The sequence below is a fragment of the Rhinopithecus roxellana genome, chromosome 10 (genome assembly GCF_007565055.1).
Source record: "Rhinopithecus roxellana isolate Shanxi Qingling chromosome 10, ASM756505v1, whole genome shotgun sequence".
Lineage (NCBI taxonomy): Eukaryota > Metazoa > Chordata > Mammalia > Primates > Cercopithecidae > Rhinopithecus > Rhinopithecus roxellana.
Window position 1 is genome coordinate 80,372,110 of NC_044558.1, and position 20,223 is coordinate 80,392,332.

General features: G+C 53.6%; 1 protein-coding gene across 2 annotated transcripts in view; it reads right to left on the reverse strand.

The window, feature by feature from the left end:
- Window positions 1-8,268: 8,268 nt before the first annotated feature.
- AACS (acetoacetyl-CoA synthetase) overlaps window positions 8,269-20,223 on the reverse strand; it is a 77,138-nt gene continuing 65,183 nt past the window's right edge. For both annotated transcript variants that reach the window (XM_010368425.2, XM_010368424.2), the window contains 4 exons: window positions 18,390-18,459; window positions 17,641-17,699; window positions 15,620-15,822; window positions 8,269-9,484 (listed from right to left, as the gene is read on the reverse strand). In XM_010368425.2, coding sequence (XP_010366727.1) covers window positions 9,347-9,484; window positions 15,620-15,822; window positions 17,641-17,699; window positions 18,390-18,459 — 470 coding nt within the window. In that variant the 3' untranslated portion in view covers window positions 8,269-9,346. The remainder of the gene's footprint in view (window positions 9,485-15,619; window positions 15,823-17,640; window positions 17,700-18,389; window positions 18,460-20,223) is intronic.

A 20,223-nucleotide genomic window follows, 5' to 3' on the forward strand; every position in this document is an offset into this window, starting at 1 on the left:
GGTCTCCATGATTGGTTCAGAGATGGGCACATGACCTGGGCCAAGCCAATGGGACTCCTCTTCAGGCCTTTTGTTGGAACTTCGGCAAAAAGTCAAAGACTGAAGCCTACACAGGAGAAAGAAGGAAGGAGAGATTGTAAAAGAATAGGAGATAGCATTTATTGAGCACCTGCTCTGTGCCCAGCACTGTTTTATTGGCAACATGGTTATTTCACTAGCATCACAGCCCCATGAAATACATAGTATTCTCTTTCTCTTTTCTTTTTTTTGGAAACGGAGTCTCACTGTGTCACCCAGGCTGGAGTGCAATGGCACAATCTTGGCTCACTGCAACCTCTGCCTCCTGAGTTCAAGCGATTCTCCTGCCTCAGCCTCTGAGTAGTTGGGATTACAGGTGCCCACCACCACGCCCGGCTGTTTGTATTTTTAGTAGAGATGGGGTTTCAGCATGTTGGCCAGGCTGGTCTCGCACTCCTGACCTCAGGTGATCCACCCACCTCGGCCTCCCAAAGTGCTGGGTTTACAGGCATGAGCCACCATGCCCAGCTGAGATGCATAGTATTATTAATCCCCACATTTCTAAATGGGAGAAAGGAGGTTCAAAGAGGTTAAGTGACTTGTCTGTGGTCTCACAGGAAGAGGCAGACCCATCACTCACATTCAGGCACTTGGTTCCAGAATAGTGTTCCAGATTTAACAAACCTTCAGGATACCTGGTTATGGTTTAGTTTCTGATTAGCAATAAATACTTTTTGGTATAAACGCATCCTATGCAATATTTGGGACGTTCTTACACTGAAAAAACTAGCTATTCATTGTTTTTCTGAAACTTACATTTAACTGGGTGTCCTGTATTTTATCCAGCAACCCAATTCCAGAGCCCATGGTCTTAACCACTATGCCCTACTGCCCATACAGATGCCATGAGAGACGTTGAATCCTGATTACATTGACCCAGCCCTGGATCCTGCTGTGCCTGAAGCCAGTAATGAGAGATGGCTTTCTGTCACTTGCATCTGAAGAGTTCTGACTGACATAGTGCTATGCCGAATTCAAATGAGCACTTTATTGAGCCCTACTGTGTAGTTGGGACCAAGGGGTGGGAGATACAGAGAAGGTAAAGGAGGAAGATTGCCATCCTCAAGGACCGGAGTGGGGCTGAGAAGACAGAACTCACGTATCTGGAGGTGCTAAGTAGAGTGTGCCGCACACTGCGGCCTGAGCCACTGGCCGAGTGTGTTAGTGCTCTACTGCTGCATGGTAAATTATCACACACTTAGCAGTGGAAAACAGACCGAGACTCTGTTGTGCTGGGGTGGGAGCAGGAGACAGGCACAGGGAGGCTACAGAGAGAAAGAAAGGGCAAGGGAGGAAAGGAGAGAGGGGGCCAGCACCTGTGAAAAGAGGAAACGAAACAGGGCTGGTTGCTGCCTCCTGCTTCTTAAAGGAAACCACCTGCCCATTCAGGGCCCACCTCCCCAGCCCTCAGTCCTGTTACTGTGTGCAGTGGGTTCCACACCTGAAGGGGCTATATGACCCAGGCCTAATCAATCAGCATATTCCCTCCTCCTGGCCAGTGATTGGCTCAGGTTTGGTCATATGATCCAAATAGCCAATAAGCTTCAAGATGGGGACTCAAGTTGAAACTACTGGGGCGGAAATCTTTCTTTCCCTCTTAACACTGTGAGGACATAAGCCTGGAGCTGAAAGAATCCGTCTTGCCATCATAAGAGGAGAGTCCATCTGAGAATGTCAACACAGAGGAAGCACTGATAATGTCATCAGAGCGTCTGGATCCAGCCATACCTGAAGCTAATCCTAGCATTGGCGTTTTCAAAATGGTGAGCCAATTACCCCTTTTCTGCTTGAGCCAGTTGGTGTTGGGACTTCTGTTACTAGTAGCCAGCAAAATATTTAGTCATGATTGAAAGAAAAAAAAAAAAAAAGGTGGATGCCAAAAACAAGGGGACCAGGCCCTGCAGGTAAATAGTGAGCAGGGTTGGTGAGACTGATAAGCACAGAGCGTGCAAAATGGAAACTGGGTCCAAGCCTCGTGGTGCCACTTGACAACCACTCCCTTTTACTCTCCCAAAAACCCAACATGACTTATGATCTCAGTGTTTGAGCCAGGGAAAGAAAGAAAGAAGTAGGAGGGAGTCCCAAGATGAAATCGTTTGGAAATAGTCCCAGAGCATAATGAACTGACTAACACCTGTTTCTCCCCTGGAAGTCATCTAATGAAATTATTAGACCATCAATTTACCACCGTGATGGCCAAGAGTGCTCTCTAACGGGATAAAGCATGACAACAAAGCCAGAATTCCACTTGGAATATGCCTTACACACCTTTATTTTATTTTTTTGTTTTTTGTTTTTTCTTCACTGCAACCTCCGCCTCCCGGGTTCAAGCAATTCTCCTGCCTCAGACTCCTGAGTAGCTGGGATTACAGGTGTGCACCACCATGCCCAACTAATTTTTGTGGGTTTTCTTTTCTTTTCTTTTTTTTTTTTTTTTGTATTTTTAGTAGAGGTGGGGTTTTGCCATGTTAGCCAGGCTGGTCTCAAACTCCTGACCTCAGGTGATCTGCCTGCCTCAGCCTCCCAAAGTGCTGGGATTACAGGTGTGAGCCGCCATGCCTCGTCATTAAACACCTTCCTTAACAGGCCTTTACTTATGATTCTCTTTAAAGTTTGGACACAAATTGGCAGGAAGCTTTTAGAAATCATTTGCACTAATCTAAAAGGCAGTCATGGCTCAGAGAAAAAGAATCTCAGCTCCTCAAAGCCCGCTTAAGCTTCTGAGGCCTAATCAGACAGGCTCCTGATCATCTTTGCTGTGTGTTCACTGCCTGTCTGCTGGATGGTCAGAACCCTTCTCGTGTTTTGCGCACACATGGTGCTCAGGCACAGTGAGAGGAGAAGAGCAAGAAGGGAAGGAGGAAGCTGGTGAGCCAACGTCCTGTAGTCATTGGGCTTTCACCAGCCAGCGCCCAATGCAGACCCACCTGCTGCCCCTACTGAGCCCAGCAAAAGGAACTGCCCTCAGCACGATCTTCCAAATGCTCATCCAATGATGTCACTGCTCTGGGCGCCCTTAGAATGTGGTCCATGCCCAGCACTGCGATCCCATCTGCTCTCCCACTCTCTTGCCCCCTGTATTAGTCAGAGTTCCCTAGAGGGACAGAACTAAGAGGATAGATACATATAAAGGGGAGTTTATCTTAAAGTACTGACTTACACGATCACAAGTTTCTACAATAGGCTGTCTGCGAGCTTAAGGAGCAAGAGGAGCTAGTCCGAGTCTCAGAACTGAAGAACTTGGAGCGTGATGTTCGAGGGCAAGAAGCATCCAGCACGGGGGAAGGATGTCGGCTGCGAGGCGAGGCCCATCTCACCTTTTCATGTTTTTCTGCCTGGCAACTGATTAGATGGTGCCCACCAGAATAAGGGTGGGTCTGCCTTCCCCAGCCCGCTGACTCAAATGTTCATCTCCTTTGGCGACACCCTCACAGACACACCCAGGATCAATACTTTGCCTCCTTCAATCCAATCAAGTTGACACTCAGTAGTAACTATCACACCCCCATATTCTTGAAATAGGCTTTCTTGTTCCTGTAGTTCAGTTCATTCCCTTCTCAGGACCTCTGGCTGGCTGGTCATCCTACGATCTTCACATGGCAGTGTCAGGCCTCCCAGGCTACGGCTTCAGAGTCACCTAAGGAGGCCCCCGACCACTGTGGCTAAAGAGCATCCTGTCCCATCAGACCTCCTCTTGTTTCCTGTTGGCCATCTGTCCGCCTCCACGAGGCATACTCTCTGTGGTGCAAAGAGCTCAACTACCCTGGTGATCACTGGGTCCAAGGATAAGCACAGATATAGCCGTCGGACACCTGAGTTAGCACCTGGTCCCCGGGCTCTGCAGAACACTGAAGAAAAGCCACTTGATCGAGACACGGAGCTGTCACTGAACTGAAAACCACTGAGGGCACAGGCTGAGGTCCGGTGGCCATGAGCAGCTGCAGTTGGTCAGTGTTCTCTGAGAACAGGGAAATCGCCCTGCTTGCCTGCCCTTGTGAATGGGCACTGGGCTTTCGGGATTCAACTTGGACTAGAATAGAAACTACGTTCTGACATCCTCACAGCTCTGTTCTTTGGGGTTTGGAGATTTGGGGTTTGTTTTCTGAGACAGGGTCTTGCTCTGTCACCCAGGCTGGAGTACAGTGCTGCAATCGCAGCTCACTGTGGCCTCAACTTCCCAGGCTCAAGGGATCCTCCTGTCTTAGCCTCCTGAGTAGTTAGAACCACAGGTGCACGCCACCACACCCAGCTAATTTTTAAAAAATTGTTTGTAGTCAGGATCTCACCGTGTTGCCCAAGCTGGTCTCAAACTCCTGGACTCAAGCAACCCTCCTGCCTTGGCCTCCTCCCAAAGTGCTAGGATTACAGGCGTGAGCCACCATGCCTGGCTCTTTCGGGTTTTGATAGGCATGCATTCTCAGCTTTAAAGGCACATACACACACTCATGTTCACACACATATACACATACATTCACATACACACATAAGGCTAAAGTTGTAAAAACCAACACATTTGCCTCACAAACCTCACAGTCCACCCTTCAAAATACAGAGCTGCAAACACAAGCAGCATCGCCTCTGCACACGTGTACACGCATGCTCCACCCCAGCCGATTTTCCAGCTCCTGGGCAGCAGGACCCAGCGGGGTAACCCCCATGCCAGCTCAAGCGAAGGAGCAGCTGCCCAGGAGTTGGGCACAGAAGCAGCCAGATTCCTTCATTCCTGTGGGAGGGACTGCAACTGTCCCCCATCACCATTCCCCACCCTTCCTTGTCACAGAGCCATCTCTACCCACCACTAGAGTTCTGGGAGGGCACCCATCACCCTGCTGGGCAGCACATCTCCCCGCCTCCTACACAGCTTGATTGCAGTCGGGTGACAAGGTTGTGGCCAAGGGGGTGAGGGTTAAGGTTAGGTCACCTCTTCCATGACTGTGGTGAGCCAGTGTCTTCCAAGTGGACAAGACCTGCACACCAGTGGGGAAAGCAACCATTTGGAAGCCCAGGTCCTTGGGTGACCTTGCAAAACAAAGCCACCTGCCCACCCCGGCCCACCCAGTCACCTCAGAGTGGTGACAGGAGAGAAGACATGTTCCTGATTGAGCCAGATTTGGGGGCACCTGTTAGAGCAGCCCAGCTTGAACCTAGTGACAGATTATCCCCCATAAATCCGCACGTGACATTCCCTCTGAAAGCTTGAGCCTATCACGGGATAGGATGTGGCTGGGTCCTCAAAGGCAGTTTTGTTCCCCATGAGCCCTTCTCCTGGGCATTTGCAGACTCGAGGGAAGGGGCTCTTCTGCTCACCTGCAGCCATGGTGACAGGGGTGTTACGATGTCAGGAAGATGCCTTTCCTAAGGAGTGTGGGTTTCAGGCCGTCTGTTTAAGAAACAGATAAGTGAGCCAACTGAGGCCCTATCCTAGAGGGCTCAGAGGCCACTGCGGGGACAGGTCAGTGGCTGCCTGCAGCTGGAGTTGATCAGTTCAGCTCCAGTAGAGAATCCTCCCAGGCGAGAAGGTGGAGCTGGGCAGCCCGAGCGTGAGAAGGAGACCTCCAGCCTGGAGAAGGTTCCTGGAGGTGGGCAGGAAGGGCCTGGAGGAAGACCAGCTGCTCAGAGACCTGCTGGCCGTGGGAGACAGCAGAATCCTGGCAGCCCCAGCCGGGCTGCGTGGCAGATCCTGATGCCTTTAGAAGCTCCTGATGGGACAGGCCTGGTGGGGAGCTGGAAGAAGACGAGAAGGCACAGTGCAGCCCACGGCCATCTCAAAGATGAAAAGGCAGCTGGCCGGCAGGTGGTGGGTTTTTGAGAGTGATGCTCAGGCCAAGGAACGTCAAAAGCAGCCTCAGCACCATGTGCACTCAACTGGCTGTTGTTCCAGACCATCTGTTTCTCATTAATGAAGTTGTCCGGCAGGGCTTATTAATAAGGATGCGTGGGCTTATTCAGCCTGGGCCGTCTTGCTGGAACTAAAGAGCATACTGATTAAGCTGTAATGACTCCTCAGGCACTGTCAACATGAAGGGAATCTCCAAGCACCCAGTGAGAGGAGAGGACCTTGCAGGCCCCAGGCCCGACCTGAACCCTAAGGCCCACGGGCCACTCACAGGGGAGGACAATCCCAGACCAAGTGTCATCAACCAGGGTTCCCTGCTGCTCCCAACAACCACCATCCACTTCTTCCTTGGCCAACAGGACCAGACTGTGTTTGCAAAGTGAGGTCAGCAGAATAGCAGCCCCTGAAGATACCCACATCCTAATCCCTGGAACCCATGAATGGGTTAGGTTACACGGCGCTGTGCGTTAGGTTACATGGTGCTGTGAGTTGGATGTGGCTTGTCCATGCCAAAACTCATGTTGACATTGATACCCAACGTAGCAGTGTTGGGAGGAGTCAAATCCCTCCTGAATACATTAATGCCCTCTGTAGGGCGTGAGTTTTTGCAGTCACTTGTGCCTCGTGAGAACGGATTAGTTCCCAAGGGCGCGGTTGTTGAAGGGTCTGGTTTCCTCTCTCACCACGTGATCTCTGCATGCACCTGCTCCCCCTCCATGTTCTTCCCTGAGTGGAAGCAGAGTGAGGCCCTCACCAGATCCAGCTGCCCACTTTTGGACTTTTCAGCCACCAGAATCATGAACCAAATGAACCCCTTAATAAATTATTAACTTATAAATCACCCAGCTTCAAGTGTTCTGTTACAGCAAAACAAAATGGACTAAGACGTGGTGAGAGGCAATGAGGGCTGCAGATGAAATTACGGTTGTTAATCAACACTTTTTTTTTTTTTTGAGACACAGTCTTGCTCTGTCGCCCAGGCTGGAGTGCAGTGGCCGGATCTCAGCTCACTGTAAGCTCCACCTCCCCAGTTTACGCCATTCTCCTGCCTCAGCCTCCGGAGTGGCTGGGACTACAGACGCCCACCACCTCGCCCCGCTAGTTTTTTGTATTTTTTAGTAGAGACAGGGTTTCACCGTGTTAGCCAGGAGGGTCTCGATCTCCTGGCCTCGTGATCCGCCCGCCTCGGCCTCCCAAAGTGCTGGGATTACAGGCTTGAGCCACCGCGCCCGGCCTAATCGGCACATATTAAAATAAGGAGATTATCCTGACTTCCTCAAGTGGGCCTGCTGCAACCACAGGGCGTTCTTACATGTGAACGTGGCAGGTGGGAGTGTCAGCGTCAGAGAGCTGCAGCGGAAGGAGGGTGTGACCGGCCACTGCTGAAGACAACAGGACACCACCAGACAAGAAACACAGTGGCCTCTAGAAGCAGAAGAAGGCAAGGAAATGGATTCTCCCCTGCAGATTCCTGAAGGAACACAGCCCTGCTGTCACCCTGATTTCAGCCCGCCCAGTGACACCCACAGCTGACTTCTGACCTCCAGGACTGTCATTGGGCCTGTGTTAAGCCACTGCCTTTGTGGAAATTTGTTACAGCAGCTGTCAAACTGTCAGAAAGGGAACAGGTCCTGTTTGAAATACTCAAGACCCCCAGATGCCCTTGCAGCAAAGGCAGCCTCGTGTCCCCACACTGGCTGGTGAGCCCCAGCAGATACTGCTGGCTTTCCAGAAAAGCCATCATTTTGTGGATAAAAAGGGACACACTCCAGAGATGCAGCTTTTTGCCTTTACCCAGCCCCCTTCTCACTCCCACCTTCTTCCTGCCTAGAGCACAGATGAAAGACTAGAGGTGGGGCAGCCACCCAGGGCCAAGATGATGACTGCCACATCCTGAGGACAGCAGAGTGCAACAGACAGGAGCCAGGACTGCTGCACTGTGGAGTCGCTGCCTGGCCCCCAGGAGAATGGACTGCCTCCAACTTCCTGTGACGTGAGAGCCGAAAACGCTGCTGGGCCAAGCCTGGATTCCATGGCATGCAGCCAGACACAACCAAGTGACATGCAGCTCTTGCGATGACAAGAAAGGAGCTGACGTCCAGAAACCTGGCTGGCGCTGGGTGTTGGGGAGTCTCAGGGTGGAGGAGGCCCAGGATGCTGGCTTCACATGGAGCAGCGCTCAGCCAGTTGGTCACAAGGGAATGTGGGTAAGTACCAGGGCCCTGGGAAGTGCCCCCAACAATCTGAACCACACAACGCCAGGGCACAGCTGTTGGCGGGCGCACAAGCACCACCAGCCTCACACACGCAGATGTAGTCTCCCCCTTCAGAGAAAACTTTACACAAGCACACTGCACACGCATTGGGGGTGCACGCGCACACCTGTATATATTTATTGCATAAAATTCATCATAGCACTTTACCCCGTATTTTTATAATCCAAAAGGAAAACGATTCAAGAAAGGATTTCATTGTGCTCAGTTTCAAAAAATACAAAAATGAACATCAGATTACAGATGTAAGTTCATATGCTGAACTGAATGATACATACCAACTGCCTGGCTATGGAAACCCGTGACTTGACTTAGGGGTGGGATGCTGATGACATGATCTCGACAGGAACCCCCTAGCGACTCTCAGGCGGAGGCAGCGCAGGGATACGGTTCCTGGTGAGGAGGACCCTCGGTGACCGCACTGCCTGGGCTCACGGCTGGAGGGTTCACCCATGAGGGACACGGGTGGACACCCACTGCTTCACACGCCTAAGTCACATTAGAAACATGTAAAGCCATTCAGAGTCTGTGCATGAAATCCACTCGTTCCTTGGAGGGAAGCTGGCCCGGAAGCGCGCTCTAGTTGCACGGTCCTCCAGGGCCTACATTCCATCCACGACACAGACACACGAGCACCCAGACCACTGGTCCTAACAGCAGCTGTGAAAAGTTGTGTCAAGTCACAGGGGTTCCTTTGTAACAGCTAAAGCTCAAAAGTATGCTGGACCCTGAGGGAAAACAGGAGAGCCTGAGACGGGAAGGGAAGAAAGGGATTTGCACCGTCACAGAGCAAAATGGGACGACGGGAGGGGGAGGTCGAAGCCAAGACCTTGGCTCAGGAGTGTGTCTGTCCTCAGCACCAACCAGCCCCACCGTTCCCACTGCACTGTGTGTGCAAAGACACACACTCGCCACGGTGCCACACGTGCAGCCCAGACACTCCCTGTCTCTGAAGGCCAGAATCCCGCTCCAACGTGTGGAAGATCCAAGTACCCACCAGATTTAACGACAAAACAGAGAAACGATCCCTCCCCAAGCCTACGGAACACTTGGTGCAAACAGCCTTTTACAACAGCTGTAGGTTTCTATGTAATTTCTTGAGCACACACAAGTAACAGTACACACAGGTACAGCTGAGTGACACGCCAGCCAGTCCGACTCAGAAGCCCTGCAGCTCAGGGATGTCCCGGTACAGATCCAGGGTCTCAGGGTTCGAGAAAGCACCTCCTTGCTCCACAGCTTTTCCAGCGATGATCTGTTTGACGGCAACTTCCACTTTCTTGCCATTGAGCGTATACTGAGAGGGAAAGGTAGAAAAACAAGAAACAGCATTTAAACCTGAAGGGAGGAGAATCCACAGCCCTGGGTATATCCAGGCCCCAAAGGCCCAGGCTCCACCTGGAGGGCCAAGAGCAAATGGGTCTCAGCTCCAAGATGCCCCTCCTCCCACCAGGTCTGCAAACATGCACCGGAGTACGCTGAACTGACCACTGTCCGCTCTGTGTGTGGGGGATAAAACCTGTTCTGAAAGGCAATTTCGAGGCCCGGTGCTGAAACCCAGCGCTAACCCCTCCGAACCCCGCCCCCGCCCCCACTGGCATGGCTGCTGAGAAAGTGAGGCTATTTCAAAGATGCCCAGAGGTCACCACGAGCATGTTCCTTTTTCTAACGCTGCACACTCCACTGGGCCCCGTTGGGACCCGCCACGTGTCACATCCAAGATGGCCTCGAGAGGGCCCTCCAGACACCCCACTGACCAGCAGCAGTGAATATTCCAGATGGGAATATACAAAAAGAGTGTCTTTCAGGGTTCAGGGTCTGCCTGACCAGGATAAAAATGCAGGCATAGATCATTCCTAAATCCCAGCAGGCACCCTGGGCAAGAAAGTTCTCAGGGAAGAGGTGGCTTCTGCCACCCCATCTGGGCGATGCTGGTGAATTCCTGAACCTGAGTTCATTTCTTTGAATGAAACGGGGGGTGCCAGCACTGAGGCTGCAGGGCTGTGAGTCAGGGTGAATCAGTCAGGGCACACAGCTTCACAAGCGCCTAGCTACTATGTTTTATGATTTTCCTTTTATTTATACTTTTTTATACTTCTCTATATATTTTATCACGTTATTCTATGATAAAGACCAGTTATTGCCATGACTTCAGAAGTGGCCCAGCTTCCTAGAACTAGAGGCAAGAGCGTCCTCACAGTACCAAGGACTCCTCCTCCTCGGAGCCAGCCAGCTGCACGGGACGGTGCATTCCTTTTTCTCACAGTCGGGCCCTTTCCAAACACTCAGAGCTCCCTCTAAGATTCATGGCACATGTATTTCACCTTGAATCCAAATGAGCCCTTGGCAGTGTTGGTGTGTTGTGGGCTAGGAAACTTCAGGAGCAACAGGGCCCAGTAACGCTCCTCTGCCCGAGCCCTCGATCACTGGCGCCTTTTTTTTTTAACCTGAGATATAATTAAAATTCATTCACTTGAAAAATTCAGTCGACGTGTGAACTAATTAAGGATCTAAGAGCCGACTTCCTTCCGAGGGCCTGCCTGTCACTTCATGTGGTGTCGCTGGCCCTCCCACCGTGAGACGCAAATGTCTCGCCTGCTCTGTGCCCCGCTACGCTTCACACAGGGGTCCACGTGCAGCTCACAGGAGCTAATACCGCCACCTTCCACCCACTGGCCAAATACAGCAGCATCCTCTTAAAAGAAATCCTGCTACTGTTTCCTCTGGGGAGAGGGGAAAGGTAGAGGAAAGGGAAAGAGAAAGGAAGAAGCTGCCGTCCCCCTGCCCCCCTGCCCCCCAACCAGCTCCTGCACGAGGCCTCCCCAGGTAGACAGGAGCCCAGCAGCCTCCTGTCAGGAAGGGCCAGACATCCCAGCCATGACCCAAGCAAAGGCCAGCTGAACTTGGGACAGCCATGGCTGTCTGAGGGCTACAGGTGGGAAGCCCTCAAATGCCAGGAGTCCATTCCACTTGGCCATGACCCTCCCAGGGTCCCCAGGTCTTTATTCTGGGTGAGCAGAAGGCGGAGCTGACTATGGACACCACTTCCTTGGGCAGGACCCCTCATCTCTCTGGGTTTCCTCATCTGTAAGATGGGTGTGAGGAAGACAAGCTTGTCCCACCTCACCAGGCTCAGAGGACCAGCTCCTCACGTCCCATTCACTCACCAGACACCAAAAGCACCTGCCGTTTGCCAGGCAGTCAGCTGAGCTCCGAAGAAAAGGAGGTAAACCCACAAGGTTCCTGTCCTCAAGTGGCCTCTGCTCCACACAGAAAGATGTGAACATACACAAGAACTCACCCTCAGTCACCCCATGGCAAACACTGTCAAAGCTAAAGATGAAGGCCAGGACATTGTTCAAACAGGAAATGCAGGGAAAGCCTCTCTGACTTTTGCACAGAGAGCAACTGAGATCAGGTGTGTGGAAGGGCTTTGCAGGGCATGCAGACCTATTCTGAATGAAGGCTGATGGTGAGCGGAGGTAGCACAGAAACCGAGGCATGGGGACTGCGTTCTGGGCACCCTGTGGCCCACGGCACCCACCAGAGAGGCTCTGTTGTCAACCCATCTTAGAGATGGGGAAACTGAGGCTTGGATGCTGAGTTGCCCAAAGTCATGCCTCAGGGGTAGAGGGGGGGCCAGGGCTAAGTGACAGAGCCCCTGTGCATAAAGACCCTCAGAGAACCCGCTGTGAAGGCTGGCAGCAAGGACTGCGCCGGCCAGAGCCTCCCTAGTCCCCCAGGGCCGCTCACTCCATTAGTGCCGCATCACCACCCTGAGCTGTGGCGGGCAGGTGAGGGGCTCCTCTCCTCATGTCACAGGCCAGAGACAGGACCGGTCTTACTCAACACGAGGAGTGGGGCTGGCTCTGGGCCCAGATCTCTCCTGAGCACTCGCCAGGAACCCCTTAAATGCTGAAAATGGCACTGGCTTCCCAGGGAACAGAAGCGGCAGTGTCTCTCCACACAGAGACAGAGATGGGCTGCCGCTTATTCCCACCGCTCGGATGCGCCTCGGGCTTAGGCTATTCTCGGGGTGGTGAGGGGAGGGTAGCCCACTCCCCACAAGCACCATGTGAAGGGTCAGACCTGCAACAGGCTCTCCTGCCTCAGCAAGGCCCTGGGACTTTGCAGATGAGACCTCAGTTGTCCTCTTCTGACCCTGAAGTGGGTCCAGTTCCCGAATGGGCAGGCTGGGGCCACGCCATGTCACCTCCCTGTGGATGCTGGGCCCCTCCCTAGCTCAGCAACAAAAGAGGTAAATCCTCTCCTAAGCCTGCCACGAGGGCTCGAAAATAAAAGGGCTTTCCAAAATCTGAAGGAACCCTCCCAAAGACTTCCCAAATGGACCCAGGAGACGCCCCTATCTGGGGAGAAAAGGGCCCAGAACCCCGCTGGGAGCCCTGGCTGCAAGCCCACAAAAGCCAGGACGACCAGGGAAAGAAACATGCTGAGTTTTCGCCCTTCAGAATAAATCGTTCCACTACCCTCGTGATCAGATATGGTTTGGTAATAACTGTTCTGGCAGCAAAAGACCCAAGTTCTTTTTCAATAATATAAAGCCAAGGGACAAATTCAAATTCCAGTTCCCTAAAATGTTCCAGATGAGACAGCACTGATTCACCAAAGGAAAACCTTAGACCCACATCAGGAAAAGACAATAAGGGTCACTGATTCAAGAAGTACCTTCTTGGAGAGCACCAATGTCCCCACAGAGAGCCGCCAAGAGTCACCAACCAAAAAAAAAAGAAAAAAAGATGAAAAAAGAGAGAAAGAAAAAGCCCCAAGCTGCAGGGCTCTTCCCACACAAAACCAGAACGCAAAGGAAACGTGTGGACACCACAAAAGGGAACCAACACTGCAGATGTGGACAGGCGCCAGCAGGAGGAGGAACAGGGTCCCGAGTGGGAGTCAGCGCAGATGTGGACAGGTGCTGGGAGGAGGAGGAACAGGGTCCCGAGTGGGAGTCAGCGCAGATGTGGACAGGTGCTGGGAGGAGGAGGAACAGGGTCCCGAGTGGGAGTCAGCGCAGATGTGGACAGGCGCCAGCAGGAGGAGGAACAGGGTCCCGAGTGGGAGTCAGCGCAGATGTGGACAGGTGCTGGGAGGAGGAGGAACAGGGTCCCGAGTGGGAGTCAGCGCAGATGTGGACAGGCGCCAGCAGGAGGAGGAACAGGGTCCCGAGTGGGAGTCAGTGCAGATGTGGACAGGTGCTGGGAGGAGGAGGAATAAGGGTCCCGAGTGGGAGTCAGCACAGATGTGGACAGGCGCCGGGAGGAACAGGGTCCCGAGTGGGAGTCAGCGCAGATGTGGACAGGCGCCAGCAGGAGGAGGAACAGGGTCCCGAGTGGGAGTCAGCGCAGATGTGGACAGGTGCTGGGAGGAGGAGGAACAGGGTCCCGAGTGGGAGTCAGCGCAGATGTGGACAGGCGCCAGCAGGAGGAGGAACAGGGTCCCGAGTGGGAGTCAGCGCAGATGTGGACAGGTGCTGGGAAGAGGAGGAACAGGGTCCCGAGTGGGAGTCAGCGCAGATGTGGACAGGCGCCAGCAGGAGGAGGAACAGGGTCCCGAGTGGGAGTCAGTGCAGATGTGGACAGGTGCTGGGAGGAGGAGGAATAAGGGTCCCGAGTGGGAGTCAGCGCAGATGTGGACAGGCGCCGGGAGGAACAGGGTCCCGAGTGGGAGTCAGCGCAGATGTGGACAGGCGCCAGCAGGAGGAGGAACAGGGTCCCGAGTGGGAGTCAGCGCAGATGTGGACAGGCGCCAGCAGGAGGAGGAACAGGGTCCCGAGTGGGAGTCAGCGCAGATGTGGACAGGTGCTGGGAGGAGGAGGAATAATGGTCCCGAGTGGGAGTCAGCGCAGATGTGGACAGGCGCCGGGAGGAAGAGGAACAGGGTCCCGAGTGGGAGTCAGTGCAGATGTGGACAGGCGCCGGGAGGAGGAACAGGGATCCCGAGTGGGAGTCAGTGCAGATGTAGACAGGCGCCGGGAGGAGGAGGAACAGGGGTCCCGAGTGGGAGTCAGCACAGATGTGGACAGGCGCTGGGAGGAGGAGGAACAAGGTCCCGAGTGGGAGTCAGCGCAGATGTGGACAGGCGCCGGGAGGAAGAGGAACAGGGTCCCGAGTGGGAGTCAGCGCAGATGTGGACAGTCGCTGGGAGGAGAAAGAACAGGGTCTCAAGTGGGAGTCAGCCTTCCAGGGATGGTCAGGGATTGCACGCCGTGGCCGTGCTGCAAGCGCTCTTCCCAGCCCCCACTCCTGGACAGGTTGTTTTGAAGATGCTGAAATAACTTTTAAGGCGAAGAGAATGATCTATGGGTTTCAAAGTCAACGGCATCGCATATTTCAACATTCTCCAGGAAGCAGCGTCTCCTGGTAAACCCTGTCTCTGGTGATACCTCACAGACTCAGCCCTACTCTGGGCAACAACAAAGTCAGCTTCCCCTGGGAACCCAGTGAGTGTCTGCTCCCATCTTCTCCTTAATGAACAGCCATTCTGTAGGCTTCAAATACAGCCTGCCACTGTCTGTTTAAATTGTTGTGTGCATACACACACACACACAGAACAGCTTCTGTCAGCTTGCAGGGCACCCGTTTTGTAAGCAATGCAAATGAAAGCTGTGATCCACTATGGGTGAACCTCCTCCTCCCTGACTTAGAATCGAAGCAGAGTGTACTGGGGCCAGGGGCTGGGGGATGACGACACAGCCTTCAGAAGACCTGCCTCTAAAAAGAGTCAAGTCTTGTATGTACCGGAAGAACTTAAAAGGCAAGAGCAACGCTTCCCAGCAGCACTTTAAAAAATTAAAATTGGCTGGGTAGAGTGGCTCATGCCTGTAATCCCAGCGCTTTGGGAGGCTGAGGTGGGCGGATCACTTGAGGTAAGGAGTTTGAAACTAGCCTGTCCAACATGGCAAAACCTCGTCTCTACTAAGAATACAAAAATTAGCCAGCCATGCTGGCATGCGACTGCAGTCCCAGGTACCAGCTACTCAGGAGGCTGAGGCAGGAGAACTGCTTGAACCTGGGAAGCAGAGGTTGCAGTGAGCTGAGATTGAGCCATTGCATTCCAGCCTAGGTGAGAGAGACTCAGTTTCAAAAAAATAAAATAAAAAATAAAAAGTTAAAATTAATGTTCTCATTAAAAATTTTGAGAATACACTAAAACCACAGGTTAGCAGGGAGAAGCCAGTTGGACCTGCAGGGCTGGGCCCGCTAACCCTCCGAACATGGGTACTTAGCAGAAGCTGCTTTAAATGCAGTCTTAGGAAGGGTAGGAAAAAGGATGGCAGGGAGAGGATGGCGTTGCTAGGCAACGTGGACAAACGATATATAAAGCACCAGCAAGCTGCTCAGATGTAAGCGCCCCTCAACGTGTGGGCTCGTGGGGCGATGGCTGTGGTCTCCTCGCTGGCGGGAGATGGCCATACCGGGATGCCCTTGGTTTCCAGGATGAGGCTGGGCACGTGTCGCGCAGACAAGCCCACGCGGATGGCGTCACGGATCCTCTTAACCAAGTCAGGCTGGAAGGCGTGCCCGGAGGCCATCTTCAGGAAGAGGATCACCCTCTCCTCCCTGTACTTGTTATACTGGGGGACACACAGGCTGTCCTCCACCTCCTCGAAGGATTCCACTGTGGAGACAGGGGAGGGCGCACGTTCACGCAGGGGGCCCCTCAGTGCAGGGTCGAGCCTCACAACAACCTGGCCGAGCAGGAGGGGCAAGCTGGGTGCCCCAGGCCTACCAGGGATGCCTGTGTTCTCCCAGCCCACCCAGGAGGAGTGTCCTGGAGGGACATTTGCTGAGGAAGCCATTTCACAAGTGGAAGAAAACCCATCACTGGGGAGGCAGACACAGCTTCAGCTTTGGCAGGATGGGTGATGTTCTACCAGGAGGCCAGATGTGGGCCTTACTTAATGAGAAGTTAATTCAAGATAAAAAAGAGGACCGGGCTTGGTGGCTCACGCCTGTAATCCCAGCACTCTGGGAGGCTGATGTGGGAGGATCACTTAAGTTCAGGAGATTGAGACCAGCCTGGACAACATAGGGAGACTTTGTCTCTACAAAAAATTAAAAACTAAGTTAGGCATGGTGGCACATGCCTGTAGACATAGCTACTTGGGAAGCCGAGGCAGGAGGATCGCCTGAGCCCAGGAGGTCGAGGCTGCAGTGAGCTATGGTTGCGCCACTGCCCCCCAGCCTGGACAACAGAGTGAGACCCTGTTGGCCTCCCAAAAATGGAGGCAGGTAGCCGGGCACATTGGCTCACACCTATAATTCCAGCACTTTGGGAGGCCGAAGTGGGTTGATTACTTGAGCTCAGGAGTAGACCAGCCTGGCCAACAGGGCAAAACCTCATCTCTACAAAAAATACAAAAATTAGCTGGGCATAGTGGTGCATGCCTGTAGACCCAGCTACTCGGGAGGCCAAGGTAAGAGGATTGCTTGAGCCCAGGAGGCGGAGGCTGCAGTGAGCTGAGATCACGCCACTGCACTCCAGCCTGTGTAAGAGAGTAAGACTCTGTCTCAAAAAAAAAAAAAAAAAATTGAAAAAAAGGAAGCAGGTGCCTGGGGTGGGGACTCCACTGGAGGGAGGAACAAGGCTGGAATCAGACATCAGGATTTCTTTATCCTGGCCACACAAACGACCTTGTCATAAGTTTAGGACTCTGACCTAAGCACTAGTGTATGAGGCCATCTAACCGACTCTGCGGCCTGGGCTGGGGACTTTGAAGGCCCACAGGTGACTCTACTGTGCAGCTGTGAGACCCACAGGCCTACACTCTCTGTGCTTGGTGTCCTGCATGGTGCTGTGTGACCTTCAGCAATCCTGAACCCTCTCTGTGCTTCTGGTTTCTTCAACCATAAAGAGTAGACGCAAGCTGGCCAGCCATGGTGGCTCACGCCTGTAACCCCACCACTTTGGGAGGCTGAGGCAGGCAGATCACTTGAGGTCAGGAGTTCAAGACCAGCCTGGCCAACATGGTGAAACCCCGTCTCTACTAAAAATACAAAAATTAGCTGGGCATGGTGGTGCATGTCTGTAATCCCAGCTACTGAGGAGGTAGAGGTTGCAGTGAACCAAGATCACACCACTGCACTCCAGCCTGGGTGACAGAGCAAGACTCTGTCTCCAAAAAAAAAAAAAAAAACACAGTAGATAGACACAAGTAACCAATCTGGCAGAACTCACCAGGAGGATGAGCTATAATGAGGAAGAGGATGGGCAAAGGGACCTTAAAGACCCCATTCGAGATTTTATGAGGACGGCAGTGTGGGCAAAGTATGTTCTGGAAGGGAGGTCAGGCTCACAAACGTCCACTGTCACACCAGAGACCAAGGCGCCAGAGTCATGCCAAAGGTGGGGCCTTTGGAAAGGGCCCCTGGGGCTCCCGCCAGGACCCTCCTCCTTCCTGAAGACTGGAGACACTCAGGGAGGGGAAGCACGTACCAATGTTATAGATTTCCGAGCTGCCGAACCGCACCCCGTTGGGGTTGAGTGTGCCGTCACTGGAAAGAGAGAAGAGGTCAGGGCCACACTGCAGCTCTGGAGTGAGGCAAGTCCCAGGGGGCCCACGGGAGGGCGGTCACCCCCTCTCCATTCCACATGGACACGTCATGGACACTCCCCTCCCCAGCTCCTTGCCCTGCCACCCGGCTCTTTCTCCCTCTCAGGTTAAAGCTCGACATCAAGGGAGGCACCTCTGTGCAGGAACATCTGTCACCTTGCTCCCTTCCCACCTGCACAAGTGTCCCCCATTGCGGGTGTGGACACTGCTGTGCCTTTGCCGTGGGACCCCCACCCTGACACCCCCTACCTGAGAACCGCATCACAGGGCAGGGAAACGTGGATCATGCCCAGACCTAGCCCTTGGGAAGGAAGCTGGCACAGGGATGCCCCACCCCAGGAATGACACAGGAAGGGTCCAAGATGGGGGACAGTCAGCCATGTCGCAGACTGAGCAGAAAATGCTTCCTCGGAGGTGGTCTTCAGGCCCAGGGACAGTGTGTACATGGGCACAGGGGTGGGGAAACATGGCGCACCAGCCGGTGGGTGTGAGAGGTGTGGACACCCTGATGCTGGAGTGGAGTGGGGTGCCCAGGAAGGCACTGACTTTTACAGAAAGCACCTCCTCCTCCACCCCCATGCCTCTGGAAGGTGAGGCTGCAGGGAAGAGAAGCCGACTCCGCAGCCCTTACCTCCGGCCAAGCATGATGATGCCTCCAGTCTTGGGGTTGATTCTGCAGTAGTCGCCATGAGCCCAGATACCTGCAAGGACAGCAGAGGTGCCCGGTCACCCCGAGAAGAAGGGGCCGTGACAGGCTGCGTGGACAGACTCTGGGTGCGGGTCCACAGACATAACTGGGGCCCAGAGGCAGGTCTGGCGTGGGGCTGGGGGCAGAAGGGAGCCAGACTGTTCCTGCTTCAAGGAACATGCCCTCTGGGGGGCTGCTGCCTGGGCAGCTCTGACACAGCTGGCGAGGAGTAACGCAGCTCCTTGGGCACCAGCAAGGACCCGGGAATTCACAGAGGGTGGGACCAAGCTCAGCCAGGCCACTGGGGGTCAACAGGAGTGTCTGGAGACAACCCTGAGTGTAGCACAGGAAAGAATGAGCCACGTCTTGGGAAGCAAGAGTGGCCAGAGGCAGCGGAGGGCACAGGGTGTGCAGAGGTTGGGGCCAGATCTTGGAATGGAATACACAAGCCCATGACCAGGAAGGAGGCTACTGCACCAGTCCCAGTCACGCAGGCTTGAACCAAAGCATCAGCCACATGTGCAGAGAGCTGATTAGCAGGTAAAACCCGGGGGATGAAGGCGGGGGAAGAGGAAAGAGCCAGGGGTGACAGCAACACAGTGTCAGCAGGCCACATGAGTGTTCACGTGTGCAGCTGTTCAGAGAAGGCTTGCGCGCTGGGGTGGCGCCGTGAAGCTGATCGACCAAAGGGATCAAACCCCAGCTTTGGATGCAGCATCTAAGGAGAGAGGTTCCTTTGCCACATCCTCTACCCAGGCGCCAAACAGTGAAGAGAAGCCACGCATCTGAGAGTCGCCAAGGGAGCAGTTAACCAGCTGGGGGCCTCCTGCTGCCGACACCCACGCCCAGCCCTTGATCAGCCACACTGAGGGGAACTGGCTGGCCGTAATCAAAAGTGCATCTCTGCCGCTTTGCAATGCCGGAAGTCATCTGCCTCAGCAGCAGGCTGGCCTCCTGCAATAACGCCCCGAAGATTTCCTGCGATCTGGGAAGGGAAAACAGTAAAGCGGCCAACTTCCGTGTCTTCACTGACGGGTGGCAGCCTCAAAAGGCATCTCTCACTCCCAAATCTCGACGTGTCTTCACTGACGAGCAGCAACCTCAGAAGGCATCTCCTCCCCTCCAAATCTCGAGACACTTCTCCAGCACTTCTCCACTCTGAGGCAAGCGCTAACCCAAACAGCTTATGACTCAACAGCTACCTAGTCTATTCACGCGTTCATGTGACATCATGAAGGAGACACTGCCACAAGCCACAACCAATCCTTCTACGGGAACGAAGGCCAAGGGGACTGTGCACGGTCCCTGGGAGGCAGCCGAAGAGAATGAAATGAGACCTAAGCTAGTTATTCCGATGCAAAAAAAGAGAATTGCAGGCCTTCAGGTCTTTCCTCCCACCTCCCCAAGCTAGAGAACGAAACCAGTTCTTCTCATTGGACTTTTAAAAGATTCACATACACAAATAAGGAAAAACAAAAACAAACCCACTCCTAGGCTTGCAATTGATGTGCCCGGTTCTGCAGGAACACCTCTGCATGGCTACTCAGCAAACTGAGTTTATGAATGGCAGCCCCGGAAGATGACAGCTGCAAGCCTGTGCCGCTCACCTGGGAATCCTGCCTCACCCTGGAACTCTGGTGCCAGCAGCAACACACAGTCTTGTTTGCCTGGAGTCAGATCTCCCTTGAACTGGATGGGAAATTTCTGGGTTTTAGGGCCATTTGTAGTACTGTGCCCTAATTACTGAGACCCCGGAAATGCAGAGAAAAAGGAAGAT